The 15645-nt window shown below is 38.4% G+C and overlaps 1 protein-coding gene across 1 annotated transcript; it reads right to left on the reverse strand.

Moving 5' to 3' along the window:
- Nucleotides 1–14346: 14346 nt before the first annotated feature.
- Nucleotides 14347–15311, reverse strand: LOC107062663 (uncharacterized). The gene is made up of 3 exons (XM_015313559.1): nt 15271–15311; nt 14668–15034; nt 14347–14586 (listed from the first exon to the last, which is right to left on the reverse strand). Exons 1-3 carry the CDS (start codon nt 15309–15311, stop codon nt 14347–14349), a joined length of 648 nt encoding a protein of 215 aa, XP_015169045.1.
- Nucleotides 15312–15645: the final 334 nt, after the last annotated feature.

Here is a 15645-nt window from a genome sequence, read left to right on the forward strand (position 1 = left end):
GCCACATCACTTGCATCTCACATTACCTCAAATGGTTGTCCCCAATCCGGTGAAATAATGATAGGGGCAGTAACTAACTTCTCTTTCAACTCTCCAGATGCTCTAAGACAAGCATCATCAAAGAAGAACTTACACTCCTTCTCGAGCAGTTTGCACAAGGGATGTGCAATTTTTGAGAAGTCTTTGATGAATCTCCTGTAGAAACCTGCATGCCTAAGAAAACTCCTCACACCTTTTACAGAGATAGGTAGGGGAAGTTTTTCTATTACTTCAACTTTCGCCTTATCTACCTCAATGCCTTTTTCAGAAATTCTATGACCTAGAACTATCCCTTCTTTCAGCATAAAGTTGCACTTCTCCCAATTCAGCACCAGTTTGCAATCTTCACACCTTCTAAGAACCTCAGCCAAATGATTCAGACATCGATCAAAAGAGTCCCCTACCACAGAGAAATCATCCATAAATACCTCAATAGTGTCCTCCACCATATCAGAGAATATCGACATCATACAACGCTGGAAGGTTGCTGGAGCATTGCACAACCCAAAGGGCATCCTTTTGAAGGCGAAAGTCCCATAAGGGCAAGTGAAGGTGGTCTTCTCTAGGTCCTCCGGAGCTATAAAAATCTGATGGTAGCCCGAATAACCATCAAGAAAACAATACCAACCCTTACCAGTAAGTCTATCTAACATCTAATCCATGAATGGCATTAGGGAAATGGTCCTTTTCTGTCCAAGCATTTAGCTTCCGATAGTCCATGCAGACTCTCCATCCAGTAACGGGCCGCATCGGAACAAGCTCGTTTCTCTCATTAGGAACCACAATAATCCGACCTTTCTTGGGTACACATTGAACAGGGCATACCCAACTACTATCTGCAATGGGATAGATAACTCCAGCATCCAACCACTTGATGATCTCTTTTTTAACTACCTCTTGCTTAGGTGTATTTAATCTTCTTTGGTGCTCAATACTTGTTTTGTGATCTAGCATGAGTTGTATTTTGTGGGAAAAAATACCGGGAGGAATCCCAATAATATCTGCAATAGTCCACCCAATAGCTCGCTTGAACCTCTTTAATATAGTCACCAAGCACTCTACTTGTCTCGCATTTAGATCTGCCGCATTGATGACCGGCAAAGTGTTATCTCTGCCCAAGAATACATACTTCAAATGTGGTGGTAGAGCTTGAAGCTCCTATTTCGGTGCCTCCACAATAGATGGTCTCGCTAGTGGAGACGCACGATTCTTCATGTCTAACTCAAACTTCTTTTGTTTTGACCGATATTCACACCTATCGAGTGCAGCTACCAACTCATCGTACTCTTCAATACCATCACTATCGAAATTCATCATAACTGCTGCTAGTGCCCAAACACCGAGTCACCCTTCAATTTGCACTTCTACTCCACTCTCAACTCTGTAAGTTATAGTAGATACCGTTTGGAGCTCAACACTCTACTTCATAGACCTACAAATATTGAAAGTTGCTTCTTCATTGTTCAGTCTGAACCTCATATGTCCCTTTTCCATATCAACAAACGCATGCCCTCTGGCAAGGAATGGTCTCCCTAGGATGATGGGAACCTCACAGTCTAGAATCACAAAATCCGCTGGAAAAATGAAAGACTCCACTTTCACTAGCACATCATGGAGTACACCAATAGGCCTCTTCACAGTTCGATCGGCCATTAGTAACCGCATTGTAGTGGGCTTTGGGTCTCGTAGACCCAACTTCTTGTAAATAGACAATGGCATGAGAATGATGCTAGCACCAATATCACATAATGCCTTAACAAAGTGTAACAATCCGATAGTACATGGAATTGTTAAGGCACCAGGATCCTCCTTCTTTTGCATAAGCGACCTTGTAGCAATAGTGCTACAATGCTGTAATCTATCATCATCTTCAAAACTCACAGACCTCTTCTTTGTTACCATATCTTTCATAAACTTTGCATACCCAGACATTTACTCCAAAGCTTCTATCAACGGAACGTTGATGGAAAGCTGCTTCAACATAGTAATAAACCTGCAATATTTACCATCTTCAGTATTCATCACTACCCTCTGTGGAAAAGGTGGTGGAGGTCTATGTATGGGGACCACTTTCTCAGATATCTCTGCTTCTTTCTCTGTCGCATTCTCAGTCTTTTCTCTAACCCTTATCACATCATCTTCTTTTCTAATCTCAACTTCCACCATAGACGGCATAGGTGGATCAATGGTTTGCTTACCCCCTTGAATAATAAGTGCCATACAATGGCCGTCATTCTTTGGATTGTGGATGGTGTTGCTAGGAAAAGTACCAGGTTGATGTGGGTTCACTGTAGTAGACAACTGGGTCATCTGCATGGGCATCAACATTTTGACAATACCAGACAAGTCGTTTCTCATCTCTTTCACATTCTCATCAGCTACAGCAAACCTTCTCATTATCTTCTGCATCATATCTTCAATACGTGCCATACTTCCTCCAGCTTCCCTAGTACCAGATTCCCAATTTTGAGGGGGAACATAAGGTCCAACTCGATCGTTTCTGTTACCATAGCTGTTTCGGTTGTAGTTGTTGTCGTGATTGAAGTTCCCATCCCGGACATATTGACCCTCTTGGTTGTAATTTTCATAGTTCCGACCTTGGTTTCCTTGACCTTGGCACCAATTTTCCGTGTTGGATCTTTGGGCATTTGGTCGGAAACCCCCCGTCTGATCATTCACAGCATAAGCATCATCTTCATAGTAACACTCTTCCACTAGTTGTTGAGTTCAAGTCAAGTGGTTCACAGCATTTACCTATTCTGCACCTCTGCTCACATGCTTCAATACCAAACCCAACTCGGTCCTCATCTGAGCCATATCTTCACGAATATCATCCGCAGTCTGGTTGTTTGTAGCATGAATGGCAAATGTGTTTCTCCCAGTATCCGACCTCCTAGTGCTCCATGCTTTATTGTTGTGAGAGATCTTCTCCAGCTTTTCTGCGATCTGTGCTTATGTGCACTCACCATATGAACCTCTAGCAATAGTATCCAGCACTGCTTTATTGTTATCAACCTGACCTCGATATAAATATTCCTTCAGCGACTCATCATTAGTACGATGATCCGGAACAACTCTTATGAACGAAGTGAATCTGTCCCACGAGCTACTTAATGACTCTCCAGGTAATACCACAAAATTATTGACCCTATCTTTGTGATTTTAGCTTCTTGGACACTGTATAATACCTTACTAAGAACACATCCCTCAGTTGGTTCCATGTATAGATTGAGTTATAAGAAAGCTCAGTGGACCATATAGCAGTATCGCCTGTCTGTGGTAGAGGGAACACTCGCAATCTAATGACATCCACATCCAAGTCTGGTCGACCTACACAACTCTTGCAGTCTACCCTTATATTGGCTATGTGAGCATGTGGGTCCTCCGATCGCAACCCTGAGAACAAGACCCTCGCTGTGAGCATCTTCATCAAGCTACTGGTTACCACAAATGTATGCCCCGGAGGGAAAGGGGGTAAGACTAGAGGTCCATCAGAGTCAGCAATATTGGCGTTACCCCTATAGTTGTCATGCAGTTGTGGGTCTGGTGGACCATGCACCCTCACTGCATTTCCCAATTGATTTTCAGCTAGACCCACATTTTCCCCACCATCTACTCTCGGCTGTTGTAACTTAACTGTATCATCAAGATTTACTTTGATAGAATAAACTGGAATTCCTTGATTGTTCATTCTTCGCAAAGTTCTGTTCAACTCGAGATCGTAAGGAGTAAGTGGTTCACCTTGGCTCCGTTTCCTAGGCATACACTAGAGTCAGAACTTCAGAGACAAAAACAAAAAGAAAAAGTAAAATTAGGAAATATTTGACTAAGGTTCAATAATGTAGTGAAAATTAATCTAAAAGCCAAATTTCCCCAGCAGCGGCGCCAAAATTTGATACGCTCAAATTACACCTCCTTAAAGAAGCATAAGCGATCGTTATCAAGTAAAGAACCCAGCTTGTAGGATGGGGTCGATCCCACGAGGAAACTGCTTTAGACTTAACTTTAACTTACACTTATATTCATTTAGTGAAAGTACTTCCAGAAACCAGTAATAAAAAGAGGGGATTTGTTAAACAAATTGTAAGAATTCAGTAAGTAATCAGTAAACAAAAGTCAATTTTTGTTGTTATCAAGATGAGAAAATTAACTAGGGTATACGTGTTCACCACAAGCTCATAACTAAGTAATCCTAGTAATAGCAATCCTTTCCTAGTGTATTACATGCAAAGTGATAAGTTAGGTATCTCTAAATCCTTGGTCCGGCATCTAGAGAATTTCACCCCGCACCTTGGTCCGGCTACGTGTGTATAATTTACTAACCCTTACCTTTACCTCATATTAAGCATCATAATCGATGTTTGACTTAGTTATTACTTCGCACCAATAGACACTAGCCTATTATATAGTGTCACACTAAATCTATGTTGATAATTATTTTCTTATTGATTACCTCCTTGGTCCGGCAAGTAGCAACAAGGCAGGTTCTAATGCGTGCACTCGTTAAAAAGACTTTTGAACGAAAGAATTATCAATGCATGCAAAACACTATTGAAGAATAGCTTATTTACTATTCATACTTTGATAATCGCTCATAGATCCCAGTACCCTAGTTGTGGAGTTTAGTTACCCATAATCATATAAACACAATTCATTATTTTGAATGAAAGAATTATGAACTTACGTAGTTGAGAAAAATAAACCCAGAAATTCAATTCAAATTTCAAACCAAATCTTCAAAACTAACCTTTGGAAATGAAGAATTGCAAGGGTAGAAAAATTAATTCCCCAGTCACAAAGTAAAACAAAAGTAATAAAATCTAACCCCTAAAAATGAGGTTTACATGCCCTATTTGTTGAAAAAAAGTCCTAAATTAAAAGGAAAACAAATTAAGGAAAGTTTATTCAGGCACGCGTCTTCATTCCACGTGACTGACTCAGGGACCGTCAACGGATCTACGGTCCGTGAGTCCCTTCCGTCAGCCAGGACTTAGAAAATATTTCAGCCTCCAAAAATCAGTTTCTCTGAACCAAACGACAGACTTGCAGTACTGACACTTAGAATCTTTAAAAATCAGGTACTACCCCCGCAGTATCAATCTACGTATCAACAGTACGGTCCGTAGATCAATCTACTGACCGTCAATGGCCACCGTGGTTCCATATTTGGTCATATTTCCCTTATTTGCATTGCCTGCTGTTCTACGGAGCGTCAGTGGACCTACGGTCCGTAGATCACCTCCGTAGATGCCCTTTTCTGCATTTCTTTCAGTTGTCTCTTTACTTCCGAGCCTAAACATCTTTCCTGTAAAATATGTTAAAAACACATATAAACCAATACAAAAAGAACCTAGACACACACAACTTGTAAGTGAAATGTATTAGAATTACCATAAACTCACGGTTTATCAATTGTGGATTTTGTGTGGCTCATTGTTTTTATAGAAAATGGTTTCTGAGCTTGTGGCTTCTTGCTTTTAATTGAAAATGATTTTTGACCCTTCCAAAAAAAAATTGCCACCTCTGGTATGCGTTGAATGTGTCTGTTCTTTTGCAAATTCGAATATCAGTTTTGATCAATACCAATGACTTGAGTAGTGCTCATAACCGAACAAACGTGAATGTGCGGCTACAACGCCAAATGAAGTTGCATACACAATATGTGAACTCTTTACATCTCGGTGTGACTAGCCAATTATCGAATCACGTCTCTTGTGATGATCGTTCCACACTAGAGAAAGTGTGGACTCTTGTTTGATGTTGGTGTCAATGCCTTGTGTGATGAGCTTACTGTGAACCATGCATGATAACACCTAGAATTTCCCCCGCTGGTCCAATTGACTAAAGTGATGCGAACTCTTAAAATGATCATAGGCAACTTTAAAGCCTGTGAACCAATTTGACATATACCACTTTTGTGGCCTACCTTGTGAGTGTGTGAACCTCTTTTGAACACCCCTTGAGCCTTACCTTTCTTTGGAAGAAACTTGATGAAAACATGACCTTTCTTAAATCCACTACCCATAATCCTCTTGATTTGTGGCTGAATAAATAGCCAACTTAGGCCAAAAGCTTAAGCTGGGGGTGTGGTAAAAAGAGAAGGCAAGTCAAGAAGTGCAAGAAAAGTCTCCTTTAACCCATGGTTTTGAAAAATATGGAACCCCTCCATAAAAAGAGAGAGAGAGAAGAGAAACGAAAAGAATGAAAAAGAAAAAGTCATGGAATAAAGTACAAAAGAAATTGGGTTTCCGAATAATCCATGGAAAGTGAATAATGGGATGAATTATGAGCACTAAAGAAAATGATGAATGAAGAGAAAATGAAGTGTTGTGAGCACCACATTTCATGAGAATGAAAGTCACTGAGCCTAAATGACCATACCTTTGTACTCAGCCCCATTACAAGCCTTGAAAAGACCTTTTTGATTTTGAGTGAGCTGAAGAAAGTGTCAATTGGAAAATACGGGCAAACCTATGGGTGAAGTCATGCATTATGTTCATCTTTGTGAGTGTGAGCGTTGAATTTGACTCCGAAACTTTAAATTGTTGAACCATTGTGTATGAATATGGAATCATTCTTTGTGTGAGGGCATTTGAACACTTTAGTTGAGCTTGAACTTGCGTTTGAGGCAAGTATGGTGAGCTTGACATTCTTTGATAATGGTGTGTCACAACTTAAAACTTTGAGTACACATTTGATCTTCACATGAGTAAATTGAGTCATTTGTGTGCATTCATGATTGAGTCTTGTGTAGTACTGTTCGAGACATTCTTTTTGAACTATCGAACTTGAGTTTTACTTGAGGACAAGCAAAAGTTTAAGTTGGGGTGTTGATGAGTCCACAATTTGGACTCATTTAGGGATTGATTTTAATAGAATTAGTGTCCTCAAATGCATATTTTGTCTCAATAACTGATGTAAATCCTTAAGTTTCAGGTATTTGGAGTTTGAGGCAAAGCATAGACACTACTTGGCAAAAATGAACAAAACGACTGAAAACACGAAGAAAAGAAGGCATGAGGATCGCCTAATGCATTAGGCGAATCGCCGAATGGCCTTAACCTCGCTCAAAGTTTCAGTGTGCTGAGCCCTGAAGGAAAAGATCAAGTTGACGATGAAAGGGAGTAGTCGGCGCGTCGCCGAACAGTTCCATGAAGCAGTACTATATCCCCCAATGATCCAGAACGCGAGGATGCTGAATGCAAAAGCTGAAAGGCGATGAAGCAGACCAAAGGGCGGATCGCCGAGTGCATCAGCGATCCTGACTAACTGCGTCGCATGATCCTTGTTTTACTCAAAAAAATAAATAAAAGAAAAATGACTTGTTTCGAAAATTCAACTAAACATATTATTTGAAGAGAAATCGATTTTCCAAAAGAAACAGAGTCGCCACTTAATTATTATTTTTTAGTAAAAAACAAGAAAAAACTCAAGGTTTTCAAAAGACATAAACAGATAAAATCAATTGAAAATAAAAAGGTTCGAGTTCAAATGTAGATTCCAAGAAGGTGTTAGGCCCTTGGAATGTCCGCTAACTTGCGGTTGACCGGCGATATGACTAAAATGACTTTGACTAATTTTGAGAAAATGATAACCAAGTAAAAGACTCATTTTTATTATTATTATTATAATTATTATTTTTAAGGGGAATAGCTAAAGGAAATCTTTTTAAGGGGGTAAATTTATAGGTTGGCAAGACAACAAACAAAATAAAGATAAGTATAAAATATAAATATTTAATTTTTGAATATAAAAAGGAGAAATGACTATCTTTGGGAAATTAATTAAGTCAAACCATAACCTAAATAAAATGTTAGTTAACACAATAACAAATAAATAAGAGGAAAAAAGAGAGAGTATTAAATTTGGGCCTTTGCCCCAAATCCATGAACCTGTCCTAATACTAAAAATACCTAAAACATAAGTTTGGGCCTATTTAATCAAAGTTCTGCCACTGGATCATTCTTTTGAGCTTTTGGGCTTCTTTTCACTTTCAAATGACAAGATATCTACCAAGGGTATATCTGATCTATACACCATGTATATGACTTGTTTTTTGGACTCCTCAATCTGTATTTTGATTTGAATCTCACGTATGTGTATTTTTCAACCTGCTTCGCCATATTTTGAACATGTATACTGTATTTCCAACTGTACAACAGTGTATACAACATGTATATCAGTGTATACAGCCCCTTTTTCAGGAATTTCGGACTTTGGAAATTTGAATTCCATCTTTGTTTAACCTCTGGAAACCTATTTTTCAATTTCATGTTGGCCGACTCGATGAACAGGAGTATTGAGCCTTTATGGCCCAATAGGAAAATGAGAGAAGAAGAGATATAATCCATGAGGATTCGGAGGAGATTTCACATGAAAAGAACAAATAAGTAAGAGTTAGCATCTACTAACAGTGATAAAATAAATGAAACAACCACACGAAATTGATTGATCTAAACTCGACTTAAAACGGAGTTCAATTGACAGTAGCCAACAAGAACTGTAATATTACATTTAAGGGGTAATGGAAGTCATGTAAACTTAGATTTAACATGGCCAAATTTCAAAGCAGCAGGGAGGCACAAAACAACAAAAGCAATAGGTGAGACAATAGTTATCAAATTAGTGAATATTGGTGATAAAAGTGACTAAAATTCGAAAGAGAGTATGTCACTTAATACTAGGAGTCTATAACCAAATGCCACTGCCATGGAAAATGCATTTACTGCCCCATTATAAAAATAAACAACACATAATGAAAGCAAATGATGAACAACTATGAGTATTGAAAAGATTATTCATTCGAAAAAGAAAAAAAAACACCCAACGAACTCCGATAGCCGCTTAGCTAAAGTAAAAGGAATAAGCCGTAAAGAGAAAAGTAAGCTCATTTGCCATTAGAGAGTACCATCTATGCAGATTACAACTCAAAAGATGCAATACAAACCCATTCAGGACATATAATGAATACAAGTGACTGGCAAATAAGATGAAGACTACACACCAGCCTATTCATGGATTTCATAGATGGAAATGTAAATTACCATAGAGGATATGAAGATGCACACGACTAATACTAATGCGAAATCCACATAAAAAGGAAATTAAGACTCCTCAAAACTTAACAAATAAACGAGGAAGCATCAAATAGGGACATAACAACTTTCAAAGTAAGATAGACAGACCTACTGATTCTCCTCTTTACTCCTCAAACTGATAGACCCACATCCCTTTGCTTATTTCGATCTAGAATAGCAGATAGCCAAAATACAAGAGAAAAATACAACCATCACAAGTTATGCAGGAAAAGATAGACTCCACGAGATCATGCTTAGAATATACGCGAAGATTAATTCAAATCAAAATGACTAGGGAGATGACTAAACATCAGTAAAACGAAGAGAACATGTTTGTACAGCTAAAACGTTCATACTCGAGACCAAGTAAACATCAAACATCAAACATGTTTAAAAAAATGAAATGAAGATTCAGCCAACCTCCCCGAAATATAATAACGACAAATCAACAGTAAGGAAGTTCAAACTCTTAGCCAATCTTTCTTATCTTCAGATTAAAAAGAAAACGCCAGCTAAGACATCAAACCATGATGATTAGACATTACAGCACACCCAGAATCAGTCAAATAAATTCCAGAAAGGGAAAGGAAGAATCAACAACTCACTTCAGGTCACAGAATAAAACATCATCTAAAACGAGTCAGAATTAGAAGAAATTTACCTTTAGGAGAGCAGCGATTTGGGACAAGAAACGAGCAGGGACAAGCTTCTTCCGACACCACTAAAGTGCGATTGCAGAACTTGGATGAACAGAGCAAAACTCAAACGAGACCCAAAATTTTGCTCCAACTTTCTATGACTTTGAAAGCCTATTTGCTGAATGTTTATATATGAATATGTATAGCTAATATTTCACTGTGCTTTTCTCAAATTCGAACTAATTCCTCCCAATATTTTTTTTCTAATATTTTTTCTCCCTCCTTCAACAGTGAATAAAAAGAAACATATATAGAAGGGAAATTACGGTTCAGAAATGGGGGGAAAGGGATGAAAAATAAATTCAAGGGCCCATTCCGAATTTCAAAATCCAAAAACTTCTTTCGCCATTTTTGGGGAACAAACATTTTTCAAAGAATTCAACTCATTTTGGAAGAGGAAATGGGACGATGGACGGACTCGATCAATTCGATCGTCCTTGGGGTGCGACGTTGAGCGATATCACAGCCCCAAAGAAGAGACGTGGCTTGCTGGAATTGTAGAGAGTCATACGAGAAACAGTACTAGGCTGAAGAAGACGCGTGAACAACTACTGCTTTCTGTCTATTTGACGCCGTTTGGAACCATTTGAAGAGCTAACATCGTTTGGTTGCTGCGTTGAGGTCGTTTGGAGCAGTCGCGATTGACGTCGTGTTCACGCTGGCCAACGTTTGTGAACGTTGCTCTGTTGTTTGTGAGTTGTTGCTTCTGGAAATCTTCTGGGTCTTGGAGGAATTGTATTTGGGCCGGGTTGGGTAAATGAGAGTGGGATCGGTCGATATTTAATTGTACTGGGTTGGGGATTGGAGAGTTTGGGCTACTAGAAATTAAAGGGGATTTAGGGAGTAGACTGGGAATTGAGAACAAAAGAGTGGGCTGCTGAAAAATGATTTATAAAGGCCCATAATTTGGTTCTTTAATATTTAAATGAATTATTGATTTACCCAAACTGAATTTCACTAGTGAATTTGGTTAAAACTTAAATAGGACGAATTAATATAATTAATTAATGAGAATCTTAACTTTAACGAAATAAAATAAGTAATTTCATTATAAAAATAAAATTTTACTACAAACTAATTAACTCAGAATTATATACTATTAAGTAATTATACAAATTAACCAAATATCTAATTAAACAAAATCTTTTGAGACGATTTTCAAATAATGATAAAATGTACTAATTACATGCAAAATTATATGAAATATGTTACTATTTAAAAATTATAAAACTCGACTAAAATCACTTAAAAAAACTTTGAATTTTATATAGCTAATTATACTAAATCCTTTGAAAAATAAGAAGCTCGGAAACTAGATATTATCGGGGAAGGCCAAAATTGGGTGTCAACAATTGTCCCTCAATTTACTCGGATTGGTGCAAGAATTTGAGGAAATTGAAATTGACTAATCCAATTTTGACCGACCACGTCATCATTTTTTGAAAAAATGCAGTTCGGTACCAACTTTAGGAATTGTGGCCGAACCCTGAAAAATGGGTTTCTTACATATCTCATGCTATATGAGAATTTAGGCCGCTTGTAGTTCGATACGCTTGATTTTCACGCACGATTTTGAAAGAATTCAAAAGCCGTCCTAATACGGAATTATGGCGGGACCGGAATGCTCGAGAATAAGATTTAAGAGAAAATGATGGAATACAGCCGAGTTTCAACAGTGATGCTACCTACATATCCCTCAACTTAGGGAATCAGCCTGCTTGTAGTTCGACTCAATCGGTTGAAAAGGAAATCTATTATGCAAGATAACCTTTGGTTCTGGAAAAGCGAAAAAGTAAGTCGAGTTATAAAAAAGAGGCTTGCAATCTCTTAGCCATGAATATGGTGCACTTCACACCCATTATTAAGAACTTACACGGACATAACTTCCAAAGCTCTTGGCGCATAGTCACTCAGATTGGAAAGCTGCTTCCGGTAGAGACAAAAAAATTTTGGATGCAAAACTTAAATCGACAAACCCAAAGATAAACCCACATGCCTTCTGATAGGGGTGTGATTTGATTGTGGTGGAAGTTGCTCCTCTACTTGCGTCCTAAGAGTTTGGTACTACTCTTTGGACTATGTCCCACTTTGCTGCTAAGAAAAAATTCCACATTGTGCTGCATCCTTTTTTATGCCATTCGCACCTGTGGTTTATTTTGGAGAATTCATCCTTTCAGATGCTCTCGACAAAGACTGAGTTAAAACTCATTAGCATAAAAAATGCAATTCAAATGGGAGACAGTGTCCTTTACCGTGTTGACACTAAATTGCCTTTTTTGAACATTGGACGTCAACTCCATCGGGTTTGACGTAAAGAAAATAAACCATGTGTGTCATATTTGCAATATAATCTTCAATGTACTCTTTCTTTGATGTCAAAGTAATAAAATAGGTTGATGTAATATGTTGACAGTTCTCTTGATGTCGTTGTTGATGATTTTCTTGATGTCGTTCTTGCAAACAAAAATGATGTAGTCAATGTTGATCTTCTTGTGGTGGGTAAATCTTTCTCTTGCAATGCATAACCCCTTCTCTTGCGATGCATGACTCCTTTCTCTTGCGATGCATGACTCTCTTCTCTTGCAATGCATGACTCCTTCTCTTGCTATGCATGAATCCTTCTCCTGCGATGTATGAATTTTTCTCTTGCTATACATGAATATTCTCTTGCGATGCATGACTTCCTTCTCCCGCAATGCATGACTCTTTCTCTTGCTATGCATGAATCCTTCTCTTGTGATGTATGACTTTTTCTCTTGCTATATACGAATCTTTCTCTTGTGATCCATGACTTCCTTCTCCCGCGATGCATGACTCTTTCTCTTCCAATGCATGACCTCTTTTTCTTGCTATGCATGACTCTTTTCTCTTGCAATGCATGACTCCTTCCTCTTGCTATGCATGACCTCTTTCTCTTGCTATGTATAACCACCTTCTCTTGCTATGCATGACCTTCTTCTCTTGCTATGCATGACCTCTTTCTCTTGCTATGCATGACCTACTTCTCTTACTATGCATTACCTCTTTCTCTTGCTATGCATGACCTCGCTCTCTTGCTATGCATGACCTCCTTCCCTTGCTATGCATGACCTCCTTCTCTTGCTATGCATGACTTCTTTCTCTTGATGCCTCCCTGACACCGAACGAAGATAATGCTTCACCGAGCAACATAGGTGAACTTCTGGGTATCTTCTGGGTGGCGGTATCGTCCTAATGAACAATACAAATAAAAATGACCCTCAGAGTAATGGTATCATCTCATTTGAGAATACGATATAAATGACTCTCCGGGAGTAATATTATCATATCTGATAATATGACGCAAATAATGTCCTCCAAGTATCTTTAGTTGATGGAAAACAGTAAAATGTCTTTCGTTAGGGTTTTCGTTCATTCCATCTCTGAACATAGTTGCGCGTTCATTATGGGCTTTGCCTAGTTGGGAATTGAATGAAATAATGTTATTCATATTCTCAAATCTTTGATATAAGCAGCATAAAATATTTCCTGCATCCATAGAAAATTGTCAATTTTGGGAAGCTCTTCGCCCTTTTGGCTTCTCCATATTCATTGAATGGAGGAATATACTGATTTTGAGGTAAACCTATAAATATGCGTCCACAGAAAAATTGTTAGTTTAAAAATGAACTGATCTGTGTCGATCTCTTCTATTGTCTACTCCTTGTTTTGCTATCTCCGGTTGATTTCTCCGATCTCCCGCCTCCTGATAGATAAGACAAATATTTTTATGCAAAATAATTGAAACATAGAGGAAAGGTTTTAAGAAAAATAGATTTTCGAAAAGTAGTATTTGGGAAAGGTCACTGCAAGGTGTCATGTCACGTCAAGCTTGATGAACATCTTTAAAGTTGATGTCCCTAGGGCTATCTGATTATTTGCTAGGAAGTATTCGAAGTTGCTCCAAACTGCCGATGAACCTTTAGAAATTTTTGAGGTCATCCTCAAAAATTTCTATCATAGTTAACTGTCTTGGCTTATCTCTAACTGATGGTTAGTAAATCATGGAATTTTTTAGATTCTCTCAAAAATTATTAATCTCAAAGTAACTTTTGCCTTGACTTGCTGGAGAAAATCTTCTTCTCGAGAATTTCTGAGTCCCTCTCAAAAATGTTGTCTCAGTTTCTATTGTAAAGAGAAATAGAAATCTTACAGGAGATATGACCGAACTGTTGTGGCGCCTACATTTCCCGTTGAGACAGGAATCAAGTCAAATGTAGTTCCCCCCTCGAGATTAACAAATATATGAAATTTGAATAAGGAACCGATTGAGGCTGACATAGGCCGCCTACACATCTCATTGTTGAGAATTCAGGTTGAACGTAGTTCAAGTACAGAATGAAATATTGAAAGGGATAAAGGGGGTGACCGAGGCCGACATAGGCCGCCTACGAATCTCATTCTTGAGAATTTAGGTCAGACATAGTTCATTACAGAGGTATAAAATTCTAAACAAAGCGATTATAACCAAATAGAACGATTACAAGGGAATGATGGAAATATAAATTAAAACTTCATACATAGTATCTCTTGACAGCATCTAAGTTGATTGGTTTTGGCCATTCGGTGCCATCCATCTCCGACAGGACCAAGACACCTCTAGATACCACTTTACGAACCATATAGGGTCCTTGCAAATTTAGTGCAAATTTCCTTTTGTACTCATCTTGATGAGGGAAAATGCGTTTGAGAACCAACTGACCAATTTCAAATATTATGGCTCTTACTCTCTTGTTGAAACCACGAATCATTCTCTGTCGATAAAGTTGACCATGACAAATAACAACCATTCTTTACTCATCGATCAATGTTAACTGGTCGATCCTCTTGCGAACCCATTCAGCATCAGTCAATTCAGCTTCTTGGATGATTCTTACTGAGGGTATTTCGACCTCAGCAAGTATAACTGCTTCTGTTCCATATAATAACAAATACGAAGAGCCTCCAATTGATGTTCTGACAGTCGTTCTGGAACCTAATAAAGCATAAGGAAACATCTCATGCCAACCTCTGTGACTGTCGATCATTTTCCTCAAAATCTTCTTAATAATCTTGTTGGCGGCCTTTACAACTCCATTCTTTTGGGGACGATAAGCGATTGAGTTTCGGTGGGTAATCTTGAATTGTTCACATATCTCTCTCATGAAGTGACTGTTGAGATTCTCTCTATTATCAGTAATGATAGATTCTGGTACTCCAAACCTACATATCAAATTGTTGCAAACAAAATCAACTACAACTTTTTTGGTCACCAACTTGTAGGAAGCTACTTCCACCCACTTGGTCAAGTAGTCAATGACAACCAAAATGAATCTGTGTCAGTTAGAGGCGACCGACTCTATTGGACCAATGACATCTATGCCCCAAGCTACAAACAGCCAAGGTGAGCTCATATCATTGAGTTCGTGAGGCGGCTCACGAATCAAATCACCATGCACCTGACATTTATGACAATCCTGCACAAACTTGCAACAATCATGTTCCATAGTCATCCAAAAATAGACTGGCTCGAAGGATCTTCCTCGCCAAAGTGAGCCCATTAATGTGAGTACCACAAACTCCGGCATGTATTTGTTGCAGAAGCTTTGCAGCTTCACTAATATCAACACATCTGAGAAGACCTAAATCTGGAGTCCTCCTATAAAGGATTTCCCAACTCGCAACGAAATTGAGGGTCATACGACGTATCAACTTCTTCTGGTTGAACTTTGCATTCTCAGGATAAGTCCCGGTCTCCAAATACTTCTTTATATCAAAATACCAAGGCAAACCATCTGGTTCTGCTTCAACATGTGAACAATGGATAGGCTTCT

This window comes from Solanum tuberosum, unplaced genomic scaffold (genome assembly GCF_000226075.1).
Source record: "Solanum tuberosum cultivar DM 1-3 516 R44 unplaced genomic scaffold, SolTub_3.0 scf00242, whole genome shotgun sequence".
In the NCBI taxonomy this organism is placed as follows: Eukaryota; Viridiplantae; Streptophyta; class Magnoliopsida; order Solanales; family Solanaceae; genus Solanum; species Solanum tuberosum.